The sequence below is a fragment of the Globicephala melas genome, chromosome 2 (genome assembly GCF_963455315.2).
Source record: "Globicephala melas chromosome 2, mGloMel1.2, whole genome shotgun sequence".
NCBI lineage: Eukaryota > Metazoa > Chordata > Mammalia > Artiodactyla > Delphinidae > Globicephala > Globicephala melas.
In genome coordinates this window covers 164,896,671-164,913,544 of record NC_083315.2, presented here as the reverse complement: position 1 = coordinate 164,913,544, position 16,874 = coordinate 164,896,671, and the positions used below count along the sequence as shown (strand labels likewise).

The window sequence follows — 16,874 nt, the reverse complement described above, 5'->3', positions numbered from 1 at the left end:
ACCCTTTTACATGCATCACCTGAACCTCAAAATTACTCTGTAACGTCATACAGGGAAAATGTTCTTATTCTGATTTTATGGAGTAAGAGGATTTCTAGGAAGTGCCTCGTCCAGGTCATCCAGCCCTTTGAAGCCTTCCACCCCGGCAACCTGGGCACCATCCAGTTTACCTGACACCCTGCCTCATGTACGAACAATGATGCTGAGCCAGCTCCTTCTGAATGGGGTGAGATGGGGTTGAGCCAATGAACTGCTGATGCATCAATGATAATGAATCAACACAGCAGCTAACTGACCCCAAAACAGAAATTCCTGACGTATTTGTGGCGCAGGGACTGTCAGTATCCCCTAGTGACAAATTCTCTACCCAGGAAGGGAAATGTCTTACCACAAACGTCAGAAAGCATTTGTCCAATGTATTTCTCAGTGTGAAAGATTATGCTTCTCAAATAACTTTAAAGATCACCTCCTTGTCTTTCCAGAAGAGTTGGGGTCAATGTGAAAAAAATTTTGCGTGCACAGAACCGGGCTTCTAAACAGAGAACATTCTAAACATTTTACCTCTTTTCCAGCTGATTTTACAATATAGGCAATTAAGTAATCAAGGAATTAATGAATTTCTGGTGCACAAGAAAACCACATAAGCTCGAAGTTCTTCTGCAGTCTCCCGCTTTCTTTTCTGTCACCCTGACTTCCACACTTCTCTTTAGGGACCCCCTAGCCGACTTGGCTACTGGGGCCACAATCTCACCCCCTCTCACCAGCTCAACAAGGTACTGCAGAACTCGGCTGCAATACCACACTTCACCGGTAGATGTCGGAGCCCCAACACTTGACAGAGTCAACGTTCACATTTCTGACAAGCAAACCAGCAGCCATTTAGCGCCTACTGTATACTCGCCGACAATTATGCTAGGCGTTTTCAGGTCAATACCGCACCGGTGGGCTCATCTGGGAAACGCGTGAGGATTCGATTAGTTAAATTGTATAAAGTGTTTTGCACAATGACTGAATCGTAGTGTGAAATTATTACCGGCCCAAGGTGAGGCGGCAGAGACCAGCCGGGGTCCACCGCAGCTGTCTCAGCAGCGAGGTCTGCGTCTGGGCCCAGGGCTTGCTTTCCATCCAGTTGGGGCACTTGTCCTTTTTCCTGTCGCCTACCACCAAGCTGCTGGTACGTCCTCCAAGTTGGGATCCGGAATTTGGCTCCCCTCTGGCAAAGCGACGGTGGTGTTGGTGGGTGGAGGAAGGGGGGTCACAGTTGGGGCGGGTCCAGGGCGGGGCAGCTACATCATCCGCTTTCCTGCGGGCACTTATAAAAGGCGGGCAGCCTGGTAGGTGGCACGGTGGGGCGCAAGACGTCGCGCTCCTAAGGTCTAAACTCAACACAAACTTTTCTCCTTTGACTTCCGGGCCTGCGCTCTACCTGCCCGCGAGACCGACCTGAGGCACGCGGGCTTGGCCCTCCCGCCGCGTAGCCGGGCGGGGCCTCGGCTGCACCTGGGAGGCTGCACTTGCCTGGGGCCGCCAGTCTCGGGCTGGTGGGCTCCGCTGGGCGCCCAGCGTGCGGCGTACCCGGGTCGACTTCGGCGGGCAGGGCGCCCCGGTCGCCCGCCTCCCGGGGGAAGGACAGGCCGGGACCCACGCTCCGGCGCTCCGGCCCGCACTTGGCGCTGGGGCCCTGTGGCCGACGCACACGCGCAGAGAGGAGCCAAGTGCCGGGGCCCCAAGCGCGCGGAGGCTGTGCTCGGCGTAGGCGCGCGGTGGCCGCCCCAGGTGCGGGCAGCCGGGACGCCCCCTCCCCCTACGCACGTGCGGGCCGCCGCCCCCTCCGGGCTACCAGCGCAGCCGCGAGGCGGCGCGCCAATCGCCCAGGGCCGCCGAGGGGCGGGGCCGCTGCCCGCATTGTTCCTCCCCGAGCGGCGGGCCCTCCCCTTCCCCCAGTCCCGGGCGGGGCGCGGGGCCGCCGAAACCGCGGAACGTGGGCTCGCGCCCCGCCTTTGTCTCCCGGGCGCGAGCCGGCGGAGACCCGCCCCCGCCGCTCGCTGCCAGAGCCGCTTTGTGACGCGGCGCGGGGGACGGGGTCGCGGGGTGCTGAGCCGGCGGGCACAGCCTCAGCATGGACGTGACCGTCTCGGAGCTCATGGAGCTCTTCCTGCAGAGCCCGCTGGTGACCTGGGTGAGTGTGCCCGGCCCCTCGCCCCATTGTTGGGGCACTAGCTCCACTCCCGCCCGCCTGCAGTCGCGGCAGACCCGACCCGGCCGGGTTCCCGGAAAGCCCCTGGACGCAGAGGATTCATCAGGTGCCCCCGGCCGGTCATCAAGTGTCCCGGAGTATGGGGGTATTTCCAGCTCTGGAGCCCGCGCGCCCGGTGCAGGACCCCGCCGCGCTCTCGGCCCGGCTGGGGGCTGAGCGGGTACACCTGTTCCCACCGGGGCGTTGGGCCGGAGGCCCTGGAGCGACAGTCTTCCGGTGGTCACCCTGGCCTCTCATGGCTTTGACCATTCGAGAAAAGGACCCATTCCCCAAAACATCCTCCTGTAGTTTCTGAACCCCTGAGACCAGCGGGCGGATGGCGGTGGGGATTAGGGGGATCCCAGTGAGAACGTGTACAGGCTGCGCTGGGCGCACTGATTTCCAGTGGATTTGAGACGTGAGAAATTTATTGAAAAGTCCCTTTTATTTTTTTTTTCCGCTCTGACACGCCGGAGAAAAGTGGCGAGGAAGTTTTCTTTCTGCTGTCTCGCGTCTGTTGCCTGGCGCGGGGAGGGGAGAGAGGCCCTGGAGAAGGGTGCTGTTTGTTGAAGGGTGGGTGGTCTTGGGTGACCCCCTCCTGCCCACAGGGGCTCTGCCCGCCTGGAGAGCTTTAGACTGTGCGCGTGGAGGTGACTTTTCCTGCCTTTCTCTCCGTGTCCCCTACCCGCAGGTGAAAACTTTTGGCCCCTTCGGAAGCGGCAACCAGGACACCCTGACAATGTACATGGATTTAGCGGACGGCATCTTTTTGAACCAAATCATGTTGCAAATGTAAGTTATATTCGGGGAGGAAGGAAGGAGGGAATGATGCCGCAGCAAGTCGACATTTAAGGTTGTAGAAATGGAATGTGAGGTTGCAGTGGAGGGTTCTTTGCACGTCGGGCCACTGGTATCTCAGCATTAACGTGTCTTTTCGTCGTTTGTGGGGTATGGAGAACTCCAGGACAGTGGGTTGGCAGCTTGTTTGATGAAAGGAATTTGAAATTGAGTGACTGTCATCCACATGGTGTAGATAGTGCAATTGACTTCGAACTCAGGGACTTGATTGTTGTTTGAGTAATGACACGAAAAAACCCCTTTCTTTTGGGGGGCAAGGAACTGTAACGGAGAGTGTCTGGTTACAGGAAGTGTCGGGTGGGACCGGAGCATCCGTGAGTGACTATAAAGTTTCATTCGAGGTCAGGACGCCTGTGTTTCTGAGCTCCCCTTCATCTTCCATTTTCAGTTGCCCCAGAGCAAGTACAGTTGGTTAAGTCCCTTCTCAGGAACTGGATTTAAAGTCACTGTGTTGGGAGAGGCGCAGGGAGCCAGAATACTGTGGTACTGTTTGTCTTGACGCTTGAGGCTTAAACAGGGTCTTGGTGGAAGTTACACTTGCTAGCATGTTGGTCTGACCACATCCTTTCCTGTTGCTGAATTCTGCAGAGCCTGTCTGATTGACAGCCTGCCACATGTAGGTGTTGGCTCCTGCCGCTGCATTCTGTTTTTAACTCAGGAACTGCAGGGAACATATTGGCATTGAGTGTCAGTTATGATTCACAGGCACTTGAAGCAAAATAAAACATCCTGATGTTCTCTGTGGATCAGGCCCTTACGCTCACCTACTCACCTGCAACTAAGCAAATTGTCATACTGGAGCATGAACCTGTTAGCTGATGAGAATCAGCTTCGTTTTTGGCCCGCGTGGGAGGAGGAACAGTCAGCTTTGGTATATTCAGAAAATGGCTTAAATACATCTACCTACAAAGATCTATTTTAAAAAATTTCCCGAGAACATTGCTTCTTTGGTTTAAGAAGTTACCTGATGTCGTGCTCTGGGAGATACATCTCAGTCTTAATGTTTTGTTTTTTTTTTTTAAGGCACTACCACTGTTACCAGTCTTGAGTTTGATTAAATTCTAAAGAGACAAATCTGTTGTCAGCTTTGGCAGCACGTCTCCGAGAACATTGATGAGAAGTTTTCCTCGGGTTGTCTTGTGGCATATTCAGGTTCTGGCAGCTCTTCCCCCCTCATCCTGTTAGACCCCGAAAATTGCTGGATTCCATGGGTACAGCAACCTGTGAAACTTAGAGCTGTCCTGTTTAATTAAAAAAAAAAGCAGCAGTGTCCCCCAGCCTTTTCATTCAGCTTTTACACCCAGGCGAGGGGAGAACAAAAGCCCTGGGACTGTTTCTCTTTCTTCCCTGACCTTTGGAATTCCTGAAGCGTTTACCACTTGCTTGTAAATCAGGAAAGCCTGTTGGACCATTCCTTTGAGAAATGCCAGCTCATCACTTGTTCACACTCGGCTCGCGGCTGAATTCAGTTGGACGGGCTTCTCCCTTCCCCTTGACAGTTTGAAATGTTATTTTCTCCTCTGTGCTTCGCCAGGGTAATCGTGCTGGAAGTGGGAACTGATACGTTTGCAGCTCTTCAGGCCTCAAGCAGTGCTTCTGGGTCCTCTGGCCAGGGTTGGACACCGAGGAGGGGACAGTGGGGAAGATGGGTGGCTTTCCAGAAGGAGGAAATCAAGGAGGGAGAGGCACAAGCAGCACGCAGTTGACTGACTGACTGATAGGAATGACCCTGTTCCAGGTGATAGATATCAGAGCATTGTTCGCTCTTGAAAGTGGGCAGGGATTGACTGGAAAGGGGGCACAAGTGAACTTCTGAGGATGGTAGAAATGTTCCATATATTGACTGGAGTATATTTCATCTTTCAGAACTCATCAAGGTGTAACTTAAGATATATGCATTTCACCCTAAATGTAAAAGTTACCTCAGGGGGACTTCCTGGGTGGTCCAGTGGTTAAGACTCTGTGCTTCTAATGTAGGGGGTGCGGATTCGATCCCTGGTCGGGGAACTAAGATCCCACATAAAAAATTACCTCAAAAAAACAACAACAACGAATTTCAACCCTAGTGTTGAAAGCCTAGATAGCCAGCTTGGGTTCAAACCCTAGGTCTCTCTCATGCATGCTTTGTGATGCTGGGCACATCACTCAACCTCTCAGTTTCCTCACCTGTAAAGTGGGAAGGAAAGTACCTTCCTTAAGAGATGGTTGTGAGGATTAAAGGATGTTAGTAATTAGCATAGGGCCTGCCACTTAATAGGTATTGGCGTTGGTTATGTAGTTACGCATCCACCTTCTTAATCCAGAAAGGATTTGGGGCACCCCCTAAGAGTTCTTTTTTTTTTTTTTTCCTTTTCTGTCCACCTTTCTCCTACATTCCTAGTCTCCTAGATTACCTCATACTTCTTAGCCTTAGCTCGCTCCCAACAAGATCTAGGGCAAAACTGGACTCTGGGACCCATATCCTAGCCCCACATCTAACACTACTTAAGCCTGTTTTCACTTCTCCCAAGTGGAGACATGTTGGGCTAACTAGCAGGTAAGTGACAAGGCTGTTCTGCCTTATCTCCCATGCTAGTAGCCCCAACTGTCTTCAGTTCGCCTGTTTTGATAAATTCTCACCAAGTTGGTAGGACCTGAGAAAATTGCAGAGAGCAGTGTGCTAACCTGTTGCTGGAGTTCAGATAAGAGGCGTGTTACCTAACACTTCGGAGCCATATGGAGGCTGGCTGGGGGTCACGTGACTGCACCTGGGCATTGTCTCTGGCAACTGAAGAAGGCTGCGGTAGTAGTCTCTGGGCCCTGGCCTCCTAGTGACATCAGTGCCTGGAAGCTGGAAAGCCCTGTGGGCTCAGCTTTCAGGGGAGGCCCAGGTCTAAGAGAATTCCTGAATGAAAGTGAGGCATTGAGTGGCGTGGATGGAGATGCTTGGGAAAACTTGCTGAATAGCTCCTCTGTAAATGCAGTTTCTCTGGGTACCTACTGGTAGTCCAGGGAAAAACTAGGTGTCTGATTCACTTTGGACACATTTTTCATGGTCTCATAGGAAAATTAAGAGCTTCGACTCTAGCATCAGGCAGACAAGTTCAAATCCTCCCTCTGCCACTTACTAGTGCTCTTATCTTGGGCAAGTTACTTAAACTCTCTAAGCCTCAATCTCCTGATTTGTAATAAGGGGGATGGTATTTTATGGATTTGGGGAGGATTAAATAAGATTATGCATTATGCATGTATAGGAAATGCCCAGCAAATGTCAGTCATCATTATTGTTAGCGTGGAGCCCAGAGCTGGGTTTGTGTGTGTGTGCCCACGTGCGTGTGATGGTGTACATCTGTGCATGTGAGAGTGGACACCTGAACTGACGCAATGGCTGTTGAGTTCAGCTAAGAACTTAGGGCTGGCTGGGACTGAGAGCTTGTGCCTGGGCAAGGCCTGCGTTAAATCCAACACTGTTTGCTTTGTTCAGACTCCTTTCTAACCCCTTGTACTAGCTGCAAATTTACGGATAATATATTAGTTATTCAGAAGCTGGAAATAGCCTCAGACCAATGTGAGAGTTCCTTAGGCTTCTCAAAAGCATGTGAATGATAATATTTTTCCTTAGTGTGCTGGAGGAGGAGTTATGTTCCCATTTTGCAGATGTACAAACTGAGGATAAAGGGGCAGATACTGATTAGTTGAATGAGTTTGTGTTGGTGCTAGAGAGTTGGAGCAAGAAAGATTTTTACTCATGAACTTGAGTGATACTCTTTCATGGCTGCAGCATATGATACTCTTCATGGGGCCTTTGAGTCTGTAAAAAATTACACAAAAAAATTCACGTCTGTTGGAGGGAGGTCAGAACATACAGATGAGCAAAACGAACATTGCCTATAATTTTACCATGTCGAGGTAGCAGAATTAATATTTTGGTGTTTCCCAGATGTTGTCTATGGTATATACGTAGAATATGTGTTCCTAATGTTCTCTTATACAAATTTGGGCTCCGGCTACTGTGTAACACCTTTTTTATTAACCTGTGATAGATTATCAACATCTCCATCATCTGTATCAAACGTAGTTTCTCATTCAGGGTTTTTTGGATTCATTTTTAAATTTAGGAAGTCTTTGGAATATGATGAAAAGTTGGGGGCTGGCCTTTTCACAAAGGAGGGAGGCAAGGTTGCTATAAATCTAAATTATAGTTCTCTTTAAAATTTTAGGGAAAGTTGATTTCTTTTTTTCAAGTTAGAAGTTTTTATCAGAAGGAAGCCCCGGGGGCCCACACTTTGGACTTGTATCTCTCCAAGTTCGGACAAGCTACCAGTTGCTTTGTTGCACCCTTGTTTCTCTCCTGTCCTCTGACATCCTGATGTGGGGCTGTGTGGCTTTGCTTTCTAGGGCTGTCATACAAAGAAGATCCTTATTCTTAATGATGGCTTTCAGGCAAACAGTCTTGCAGTGGTTCTATGATGTCCTCTTCCTGGGATCAAGAACCAGGTACCACGTGTGCCAGTGCGGACCTGGCCTCCCTAGAATGATAACCTTTTAGTACTGGAAGGATCCTGTGGTCATCTTGCAGATGAGGACAGTGGGGCCCAGAGAACTTTGGCCAGTCCTGGCCCCATTTCCAAACCAGAATCAGTAGCTCCTAACCCACTTCTTGCTGAGGGACAGGGCGGGGTTACACAGTGCTGGGCAGAGTGGGGATAGGCCTTCCTTCACCATAATTGACTTTTGTTCGATTTGTTTCCTAATCTCTCTTTACCCTGAGAGCCTGAGTTAAAGGAGGGAGTGCTAATGATCATGATAATTAGTCTAATTACTCATATAGAACCCCCTCCCCGACCTCCGTCACCTGACGGTCTCCCAGGCCCCGACCCTGGATCCTGGGTGTGTGTTGTGCCATTGCCCGTGCAGTGAATGTCCACATGTTTGCTAAGGTCTTCCAGCTTCTGGCACTCCTCAGGGGGTCCCCGTCTGACTTAATGAAAGCTGGGACTACAATAGCAACAAAAAACAGAAAAAGCCCTGCATGTTCTGAAGTTCTGCTATTTTAGGAAGCACGCTTGTCACGTTATGAAATTGCTTCTCATCTCTTAAGGTGTCTATCGTAAAAGGAAGAGAACTGCACCCTTAAGATAAATTACTTTGTCGTGCTAGGTGCACTTCTGTAGCTAAAATGCCTTTGTGGTTTAAATTCTGAATGCCTCCTCTGCTGCTAAATTAATTGCCACTGAACTGTTAACCTTTATTTTCTCAGTAATGAATGGCTCCAGGAGAAACATGTAACATGTAAATGGCTTGGCCAGATTCTAGTACTGTGTGGGGACAATAAGAAACGTCGTCCCCGGGCTTCCCTGGTGGCGCAGTGGTTGAGAGTCAGCGATGCAGGGGATGCGGGTTCGTGCCCCGGTCCGGGAGGATCCCACATGCTGCAGAGAGGCTGGGCCCGTGAGCCATGGCCGCTGAGCCTGCGCGTCCGGAGCCTGTGCTCCGCAACAGGAGAGGCCAAAACAGTGAGAGGCCTGCGTACCGCAAAAAAAAAAAAAAAAAACGAAGAAAAAAAAGAAACGTTGTCCCAGGACAGTTGAAAAGAGGTCCTCTGGTTGTCCCAAGGAGCCCATGTGACTGTTTTAGGAGATACAGGATGATTGAATGAAGTCCATGGCTGATTATTGCATGTGATTCATAAAGGGGTTTGCATGTACACAAAACAGTGTAGGGACTCATAGTGTTTATATCAGATATTTACTTAATGGTTGAATTTTAAACAGCTTGTGTTATTAAGAAATTGTGCTTATAGTGGCATTTGAAGTAATTGCTATTTTTAGATTTTTTTCCTGTTTGTCAACTTTGTATAAATTATTGGCTTTGGATGAGCTGAATGGCATTGAAATTGATTTGCGTAACTCCCCAAATTCCCCTTCTTGTCCTCTCATCATCATCATCATCATCGAGGGGCCCGAGGAAGGAGGAAGAGACCTGTCTCTCCTCCATCACAGCAGCCCCTGGAAGGCTCAGCACCCTTAACACAGGGCTCGGATGACGGAAGAAACTGTGAAGACAGCCCTCATTTGAATGAAACATCCTTTGTGGTGCCTTGGGACAGTCGAATGGCACGGAGGGCTATGTTAGGAAAAGCTGTGTGGGCTACATGGGGAGAGGGAAGAGAAATCCGTTCTGTTGAGTCTGTTCTCTTCAAATAGGAAATATTTTTGACACTGAGAATTTTTGAGAAATGTCCTGTATGTAGATGAGTGAAATTATAAATCGCTTGATTCAGATTTCTAGTTTCATCACAAGCAGACCTGACTTTTGCCTGAGATTGGAAAATAAATGACACTTTGGGGGTTTCCCACAGGAATTATTTGTGTCTCTTCACATTTCTCGTAGGGTGTGTTGTACACCACATAGTATCGCATACTCATGGTGGTGGTTTTTGAGATAGAATTGTGCCCCTGGAATGTGAATCACAGGCAAGAGCAATTCGGTGACATAGGCAGGAGACCGGTTTGAAATGGAACATCGATGACTTTACTGGTTTATGAAGTCAGAAAGTGTACTCTTTCCCCCTTTTCCATCTTTCTTGATATTTCCCGTATTTCGCTTTGGTCGGCTTTGGATCCTTTTTAATCTTCAGATATATTGGGGGGTAGGTTATTGATGTTTACACAGTGCAGCTTTTGGGTCTGCACTGACACTTGGTTGTTTATGGCTGCTCTGGGGCCAGAAATAACATTGCTTAAGGGCCGGTGGGGGGCTGAGTGCTTGGGGGGGGACAGGAGGTGATGTGGCTCCCTGGAGGTCCACGGCTTGGCAGCGGCAGAATTAGGACTTGACTTGAGCCACTCTGTCACAGCTGCATAGTAACCTAGGCTTGGAGAGGACCGAATGCTCAGTAGCGCCTGGGGTAGGATGGGGTGTGACAGATGCTGGGAGATGCAATGTTCCATTCTCATTTTTCTTCCCCTAGAGATCCCAGGCCAACAAATCAACGCATCAACAAACACGTCAACAATGATGTGAACCTTCGCATTCAGAACTTGACCATCTTGGTGAGAAACATTAAGACCTACTACCAGGTAAGGCGGGCCTCCCCCCGCGCCGCCCTCCCCGGGTTCTGTGCGTCCGGCAGTACCGTCATTTGAACCGTTTCCCTACAGGAAGCCAAGAGGAAACGGTGGTCAGGCATCTGCTTGTTGAAACTTGGTGTGTTTGCACATGCATCCCTCTTTTTGGCATCGTGAGACGGGTCAGAGGTGGGATTGCTTTACTTTGTCCAGGGAATGTTCTCTGAGCCGTGTGCAAAGCATCGTGCCAGGTGCTGTGAGGGCCCTAGAGACGAGCCTTGGTTTTCAGCCACGGCCCAAGCACACAGTCGAGTGGGGACTGGCTGGCACGGGCTCTGGGAGGGGCAACCTGACACGGTTATCACCCACAGCTCCGTGAGTCTGTACAGGAGTGATTCAAAGGGTTGAGGGACAGAAGGGACCACAGAAGGGTTATGTTCAGGACAAATATATAATCAGTGAGCGCCCAGCTGGCAGACAGGAGCACCGGGTTCACAGTATGGGGTGTCTGCTTGTGAAATGCTCCCCATATCTCATTAGCAGGTAGTCGGTGGGTCAGACAGGAGGGCCCAAAGGGGGAAGGGCTGTGAAAGTCCCCATCCGAGCCTCGGGAAGGTTGAGTGAGAATCTTTGATGATGTTCATGACGTTTAGATAGCCGGCATTGATGGGAAACATACTTAAACTTTGCACCTCAGAGCCCTGATTGTCAAACTTAGCAGTGAAACTTTTCCCCCATATGATTTTCCTGAGTCCCCAGGTGAAGCCCTAGCAAATCTCATTGACTTGAGGGCTGGGGGACTCTAGCGCCCTCAGCTCAGCCCCTCTTTCTCCAGGGCATCTCTGTGGGTTCCCAGGACCCCAGGGAACACAGTTTGAGAATCACTGCTCAAGAACCAGTCTCCTTCCAGATTCACACTGGGGTTTCACTGAGCCCTCTGCCTCTGAGACCTCCCCTAGCCCTCAGCTTCCTGGGCTGTAACTTAGTCCTGGTTCTGGGGCTTGGGAGAATCTTCAGAGTCATGAGGACCCTGTCACCATGAGGAAGCCCTCCACCCAGCTGTGGCTTCCCTCTCTGCCCTCGTGCGGTGGTGCTGGTTCAGAGGTCACTGAGGTCGCTGGCCAGGCGGCCAGGTGGAGTTTGCACTGTGGCGCTGGGCTGGGTGCTGGGTCCAGTTCCTGCACAGGGCTGTGGTTGCTGCTGGATCTGAAAGAAGGAGGGAAAAGGAGGGAGTGGACAGTGTCTTGGGTTTTCTGAGATGATTATTTCCACTTTCCTCCCACTGGGGTCGGGGTACATGAGAGGGGGCTTGGGGTGCTGGGATGTTTTGCTTGTGTGGCCAGTTCAGCCCCTTGTGCTCGTTCCATGGCCCGCTGGTGGCCCAGCACCGTGGACACTCCGAGCGGCCTTTGGGAGGCTTGGCACCAGGCCCATGCTTTAGTAACAGAGGCCAGCTGTGCTGAGGAGGGGTCTGGGGGTGCGGGAGAGCCCTGTGAGAAATGGATCTATAAGGGTGACGGGGGTTTGTTTCCTTGCTGAGGAGAGCCAGTGCCAGGGCTGGGCACGCTGTCAGCAGGTGGGTCTCAGCTACTGCTTCCCTCGTGACAGCCGCAGTCAGGGGAAACGGGTGCTGCCAGTGAACTCGGGCCTGGGTGTGGAGGGGGCTGCCTGGTGGCCGTGGTGATTGTTTAGCAGCTACTCGGGGCTTGATCTCCGGCTGCAGGCACCATTCATGGTAAGCAGTGCTTTCGACGCTGTGTGCTAAGTGCCAGGGGAAGCAGGTGGTGCTAACAGTTGGAGACAAGACCCCTAACTCTGGACAGGTGAGTCTCCTGCCCCAGGTGTGGCTGGGAGGTGGTGGCCCTCCCTGCAAGCACTGGGGTGGAGGTGAGGTTTCTGGCTCTGTACGCAGCACGGAACAGTCAGGTGCTTGCTGCAGGCTGTTTGGCCTGGCAGGTGCTGCCCTCTGGGCTTGGCGGCCCAGTAGGACACATGCTGGTGGCACTCAGCAGCTCTGACAGTCCAGTCTGGGCCGGCCAAAGGGCTTGAGACCCTCTACTTGGAGGTAACGTGCCCCTCTTAGGGCACTGTGCCGAGTTCCAGAAGATGGGAGACAGTCACAGGAAGGAGACGATCTAGTCCATTCTCAGGGCCCAGAAAGACTTATGGGTAGAAAAGAGGACCCTGCATCCTTGTTCTGTTTCTGCGCTGTTAGCTCTTTGAGGGCAGGGCTGCTGTGTATTGGCAGCCTCAGCTCCAACCTGGAGCAAATGTTTGCTGAAAGCACTTGCTAAAAGCCATGAGGCGTCCCTGACCCTCAGCCAGCCCTGCTCCCTTGGAGGAAGCTGGCAGCACACTGCCCTTTGGGTTGACACAGCTTAGGTGTGGGCAGTGTTCTGTTGTGTATTTTTTCCTTCCAACTTATGATAAAATAAAGTTTAGTTCTGGTTATATAAGTAATATGTGCTCTTAATAAACAGCTTAGAAAACAAACAAGTAGCAAGAAGAAAAGAACCACTCATAACCCCACCACCCAGAGACAATCACTATTAACATTTTTAGAGCTTCCTTCCAGTTTTTGCGTGAATAGTTTTTTGTTGTTGTTTTGTTTTTAACATCTTTATTGGAGTATAGTTGCTTTACAGTGGTGTGTTCGTTTCTGCTTTATAACAGTGAATCAGTTATACATATACGTATATCCCCATATCCCCTCCCTCTTGCGTCTCCCTCCCACCCTCCCTATCCCACCCCTCTATGTGGTCACAAAGCACCGAGCTGATCTCTCTGTGCTATGCGGCTGCTTCCCACTAGCTATCTATTTTACATTTGGTAGTGTATATATGGCCTTGTCACTCTCTCACTTTGTCCCAGCTTACCCTTCCCCCTCCCCGTGTCCTTAGGTCCATTCTCTACATCTGCATCTTTATTCCTGTCCTGCCCCTAGGTGCTTCATGACCATTTTTATTTTTTTTTTTTAGATTCCATATCTGTGTGTTAGCCTACGGTATTTGTTTTTCTCTTTCTGACTGACTTCACTCTGTATGGCAGACGCCTGAATAGTTTTTGTTTTACACCGTTGTGGTCGGGACATACATACAATTGCATACCCTGCCTGTTTTCCTTACCACCTGACCATTGTAGCATAAACATACAATAACAATAATGGGTTATTATTTTAAAGGGACATTCAAGGAAGTTTCCCAAAAGAAGTACTGCCCAGCATCCCCTGTGAGAGAGACCCTGCAGGTTGTAAGGGCTTGGGGTGAAGTGAGACAAACGTGGTTCTTACTGTGGCTGGGGTGGCTGGGAGGGTGGGAGGTCACCCCTTTGGGAGGGGGACTTCCTCTTGCCATGGCTTTGCAGTAGACACACCAAGGTCATGGAGTCCAGCCCCGGGTCTAGTTTGCAAAGCAGTGGTTTGGCCGCCCCCAGGCTGTCCCCTTCTTTTCTGAGGCACGTGGGGCAGGGACAGTCAGCAGGGACAGGGGCCTCTCGTGAATAGCGTGGGCTTCTTTCACAAGGAAGCTCAAGTTTTGCCCCTGAAAAGCCCTGGAGACAGAATAGGTCCTTGACATTTTTCTGGGGCAGAGGACAGGCAGTGGGTGAGAACCAGCACGGCCAGGTTCAGTCTGACCACCAGGGTCGCAGGCCTCCCTCTGACCTGCTGCTCGGACTCTTCCGGGGTTGGCGCCTGGAATCGGCATTTTCAGAAGTTCCCCAGCTGTTTGAGTCTTAACATCCTTCCGACAGGATGGGGAATCAGCAGGCTAGAGATAGAGAGGTGGTTCTCAAAGTGTGGTCCCCAGACCAGCAGCATCAGCATCACCTGGGAACTTGTTAGAGATGCAGGTTGTCAGGCCCCTCCCCCAGACCTGCTGTGGAGGTCCAGTAGTCTGCATCTTAACAAGCCCTCCAGGTGATTCTGATGCACATGCGTGGGAACTAGTGGGTTAGAGCATTTCTAGTGATGTCTAGGAGGGGCACCTTCAGCCAGGTCTCCTGGGGCGGAGAGGGCTCAGTTCTCACCAGGTAACTCCTCTCCATCACATACAACGGACACACATCTCATCTGCCCCAGGACGGGAAGAGGAGAGGCTCTGAGGAGAGAGGCTGCAAAGATGAGGGGGTGACCAGAGGGAATAGGTGTCACCGAGGGAGTTGCTGGGAAGGGGCAGAGGAAGCCAGAGTTGGACAGGACCTTGGGAAGAGCTCCCAGTTCAGTCTGAATTTTAAGGAAGGAAAGGCTGATCAGAACGAGCATCCGTAAATGGGACATCTGCGGAGAGGCCTGGAGGAAAGGCGGGCCTGGACCAGAACTGCACGCTGCTTTGAGCCGCCTGGCTGGTTAGCGTGGAGCCCAGCATCACATGAGGCTTTTTTTTGTTTTTTAAATTGGTCCCTCAATTCACTTCTTTTTTTTTTTTAAGATTTATTTTTATTTATTTATTTATTTTGGCCGTGCCGGATCTTCGTCGGGGCATGCGGACCCTTTGCTGTGGCGTGCAGGGATCTAGTTCCCCAGCCAGGGATCGAACCCGGGCCCCCTGCATTGGGAGCCTGGAGTCTTACCCACTGGACCACCAGGGAAGTCCACATGAGGCTTGTTTTACTCACTCAACAGCCAAACTCTTTTCCATCTGAGGCCTTTTCAGTTAAAATTTGGATATATAGGATGGTTCATTGTTAACATTCAGAGCCTCGAGTATGGACATTGAATGCATGTTCATTTGATCATGGAATCAGTAGGAACATAAGGCAGTATACGCGGAAATCCCCAGTGCAGCAGATGGCTGATACATGCTTATCCTTGGCGGGTTGCTCATGGTGTCAACTGCCGTCCCCTGCCCTGGACCCCTGTGATCTAGGTCCTTCTCGCGACTCTTAGAGCCTAATTGTCATGTGAAGTTTCTGAGGTTTCTTTGGCTTTCTGCTGGTGGGAAGCACTTCACACGGCGGCCTGGACAAGTGCAGTGTGTGTTGGTGGAGATGTAAGTCTTCATTGTTGACTCACATGTGGATATTGATCCTGAAATTGGGACCCTCAGGTGCATGTAGGGACCCGCCTGCAGGACTGACTCTGAAATGGGAAATTGGCTGAGTTTCTCTGAGCATCTCCCCTCGCTGGCCAAGCACTGGGACAGGCAGCTTTCCTTCTGTGGGCCTCCTGAGTTCTCATCTGTCCGAAAGAGGGTGGGCCCTTGTGGTTCTGAAATTCCACAGTCGCATAATGGCCAGAGACCACCAAGGTTTAGAGTTTCAGGTGACCTCGAGGAAGCTCTGTATTAATGAGTTCCTGGAACTCGGCTCTTCTGGTTTCTCACGTGGTTGGAAGCCTAGAACGGACCCAGAATATTGTTCTTTATCTCAGAATGGTTTCTTCTCAGCAGAAGAAACGGTTCAGGGTTGCCCTATCTTCTATAATCTCTTTTTTCCTTCATTGCTTTGAAAAATTAAAAATAAAACAGTACAAATGGTTATAATGAACACCTGTGTATCTGCTCAAAATAAATATGAACATATGTGAATATTTTTCATATTTGCTTCAGACCTCTCTTTCAAGAATCTTTTTTCTGATTGAAGTCTCCAGTGTGCCTCTGCTGCATCCAGTTATCCTTCCCTCCCTCCCTGGAGGTACCGCTGTCGTCAGCTTGTGTGCGTATACGTACTGTTTTATGTCATCTCTTCAGATAAAACCTCCATATACTGCCTGTACCTCTTGTCCACTCAGCCTTGCTTTTGCTTTTGAGATCTGTCAGCTTTCTGTGGCATTTGTATTAGATAACCATGGGCTGACTACTAAAAGTTAGAATTATCTTTAGGACTGTGCACACTCAGTTTGAAAAAACGAAAGACTTGTCAAAAGTAAGAACAGAAGGAAATGTGTATTTGACATTGTTGGTGGGAACAAAGTAAACTGTCTCATTCGTGTAGTCTCAGGGTTTTTAGGTAAAGTGATGTCTCCTTAGGTGGGTATGGTGTGCTTTGCTTTGGTGGATAGGGACAGTGTTCAAGGGAACTTAGAGTCTGCTCAGGCCCTGTCTACAGGTACCAGTGGCTTTTGCTTTATGAGTAATACTGTGTATTGAATTTGTAGGGGAGAAATGACTTTGTCCACTCTTTAAAGGTTAAAGAGTAAGGCTGTGAGATGGGTATTCTTGTTGTAGCTTATATCTATGTTTTGAGGAAATTAAAAGTAATGTTTTTGATTATAATTTCTCTTTCACTTTTTTTTTAACATCTTTATTGGAGTATAATTGCTTTACAATGGTGTGTTAGTTTCTGCTTTATAACACAGTGAATCAGTTATACATATGTCCCCATATCTCTTCCCTCTTGCAATGATTGTAATTTCTGATTACAGATTGGGAAATATAAAGAAAATTAAATCTGCCCACTATTTCATCACCTAGGCATACCATTGTTACCATTTTGGTATTTATGCTTCCTGACTCTGTGTCTGTTACTACATGTGTTTCAAGGAGTGGGTTGTATGTGACCTGTGTGGTGAGCGTTTTCCCGTGTCATTAACTATTCTTTCGTAATATGAGTTTTAGTGTCTACATGGCATTTCATTATGTGGCTGTACCACTGTCATTGATACTGAGTTATTTCTGTCTTAGAATTATAAACAATACCCCATGAACATACTTGGTCCATAAATCTTTCAACAACTGTTTTTATGTTCTTAGGATAAATTCCTAGCATGGAATTCCTGCGTCAGAGGGCATGAA

At 49.8% G+C, this 16,874-nt stretch overlaps 1 protein-coding gene across 1 annotated transcript in view; it reads left to right on the top strand.

Annotated features, from left to right (window-relative positions):
* Nucleotides 1-2,040: 2,040 nt before the first annotated feature.
* CCDC88C (coiled-coil domain containing 88C) overlaps nt 2,041-16,874 on the top strand; it is a 128,110-nt gene continuing 113,276 nt past the window's right edge. Inside the window, exons 1-3 of the mRNA XM_030883563.2 lie at nt 2,041-2,179; nt 2,928-3,028; nt 10,047-10,155. Of these exons, the coding sequence (XP_030739423.2) occupies nt 2,120-2,179; nt 2,928-3,028; nt 10,047-10,155 (270 nt within the window). The 5' untranslated portion in view covers nt 2,041-2,119. The remainder of the gene's footprint in view (nt 2,180-2,927; nt 3,029-10,046; nt 10,156-16,874) is intronic.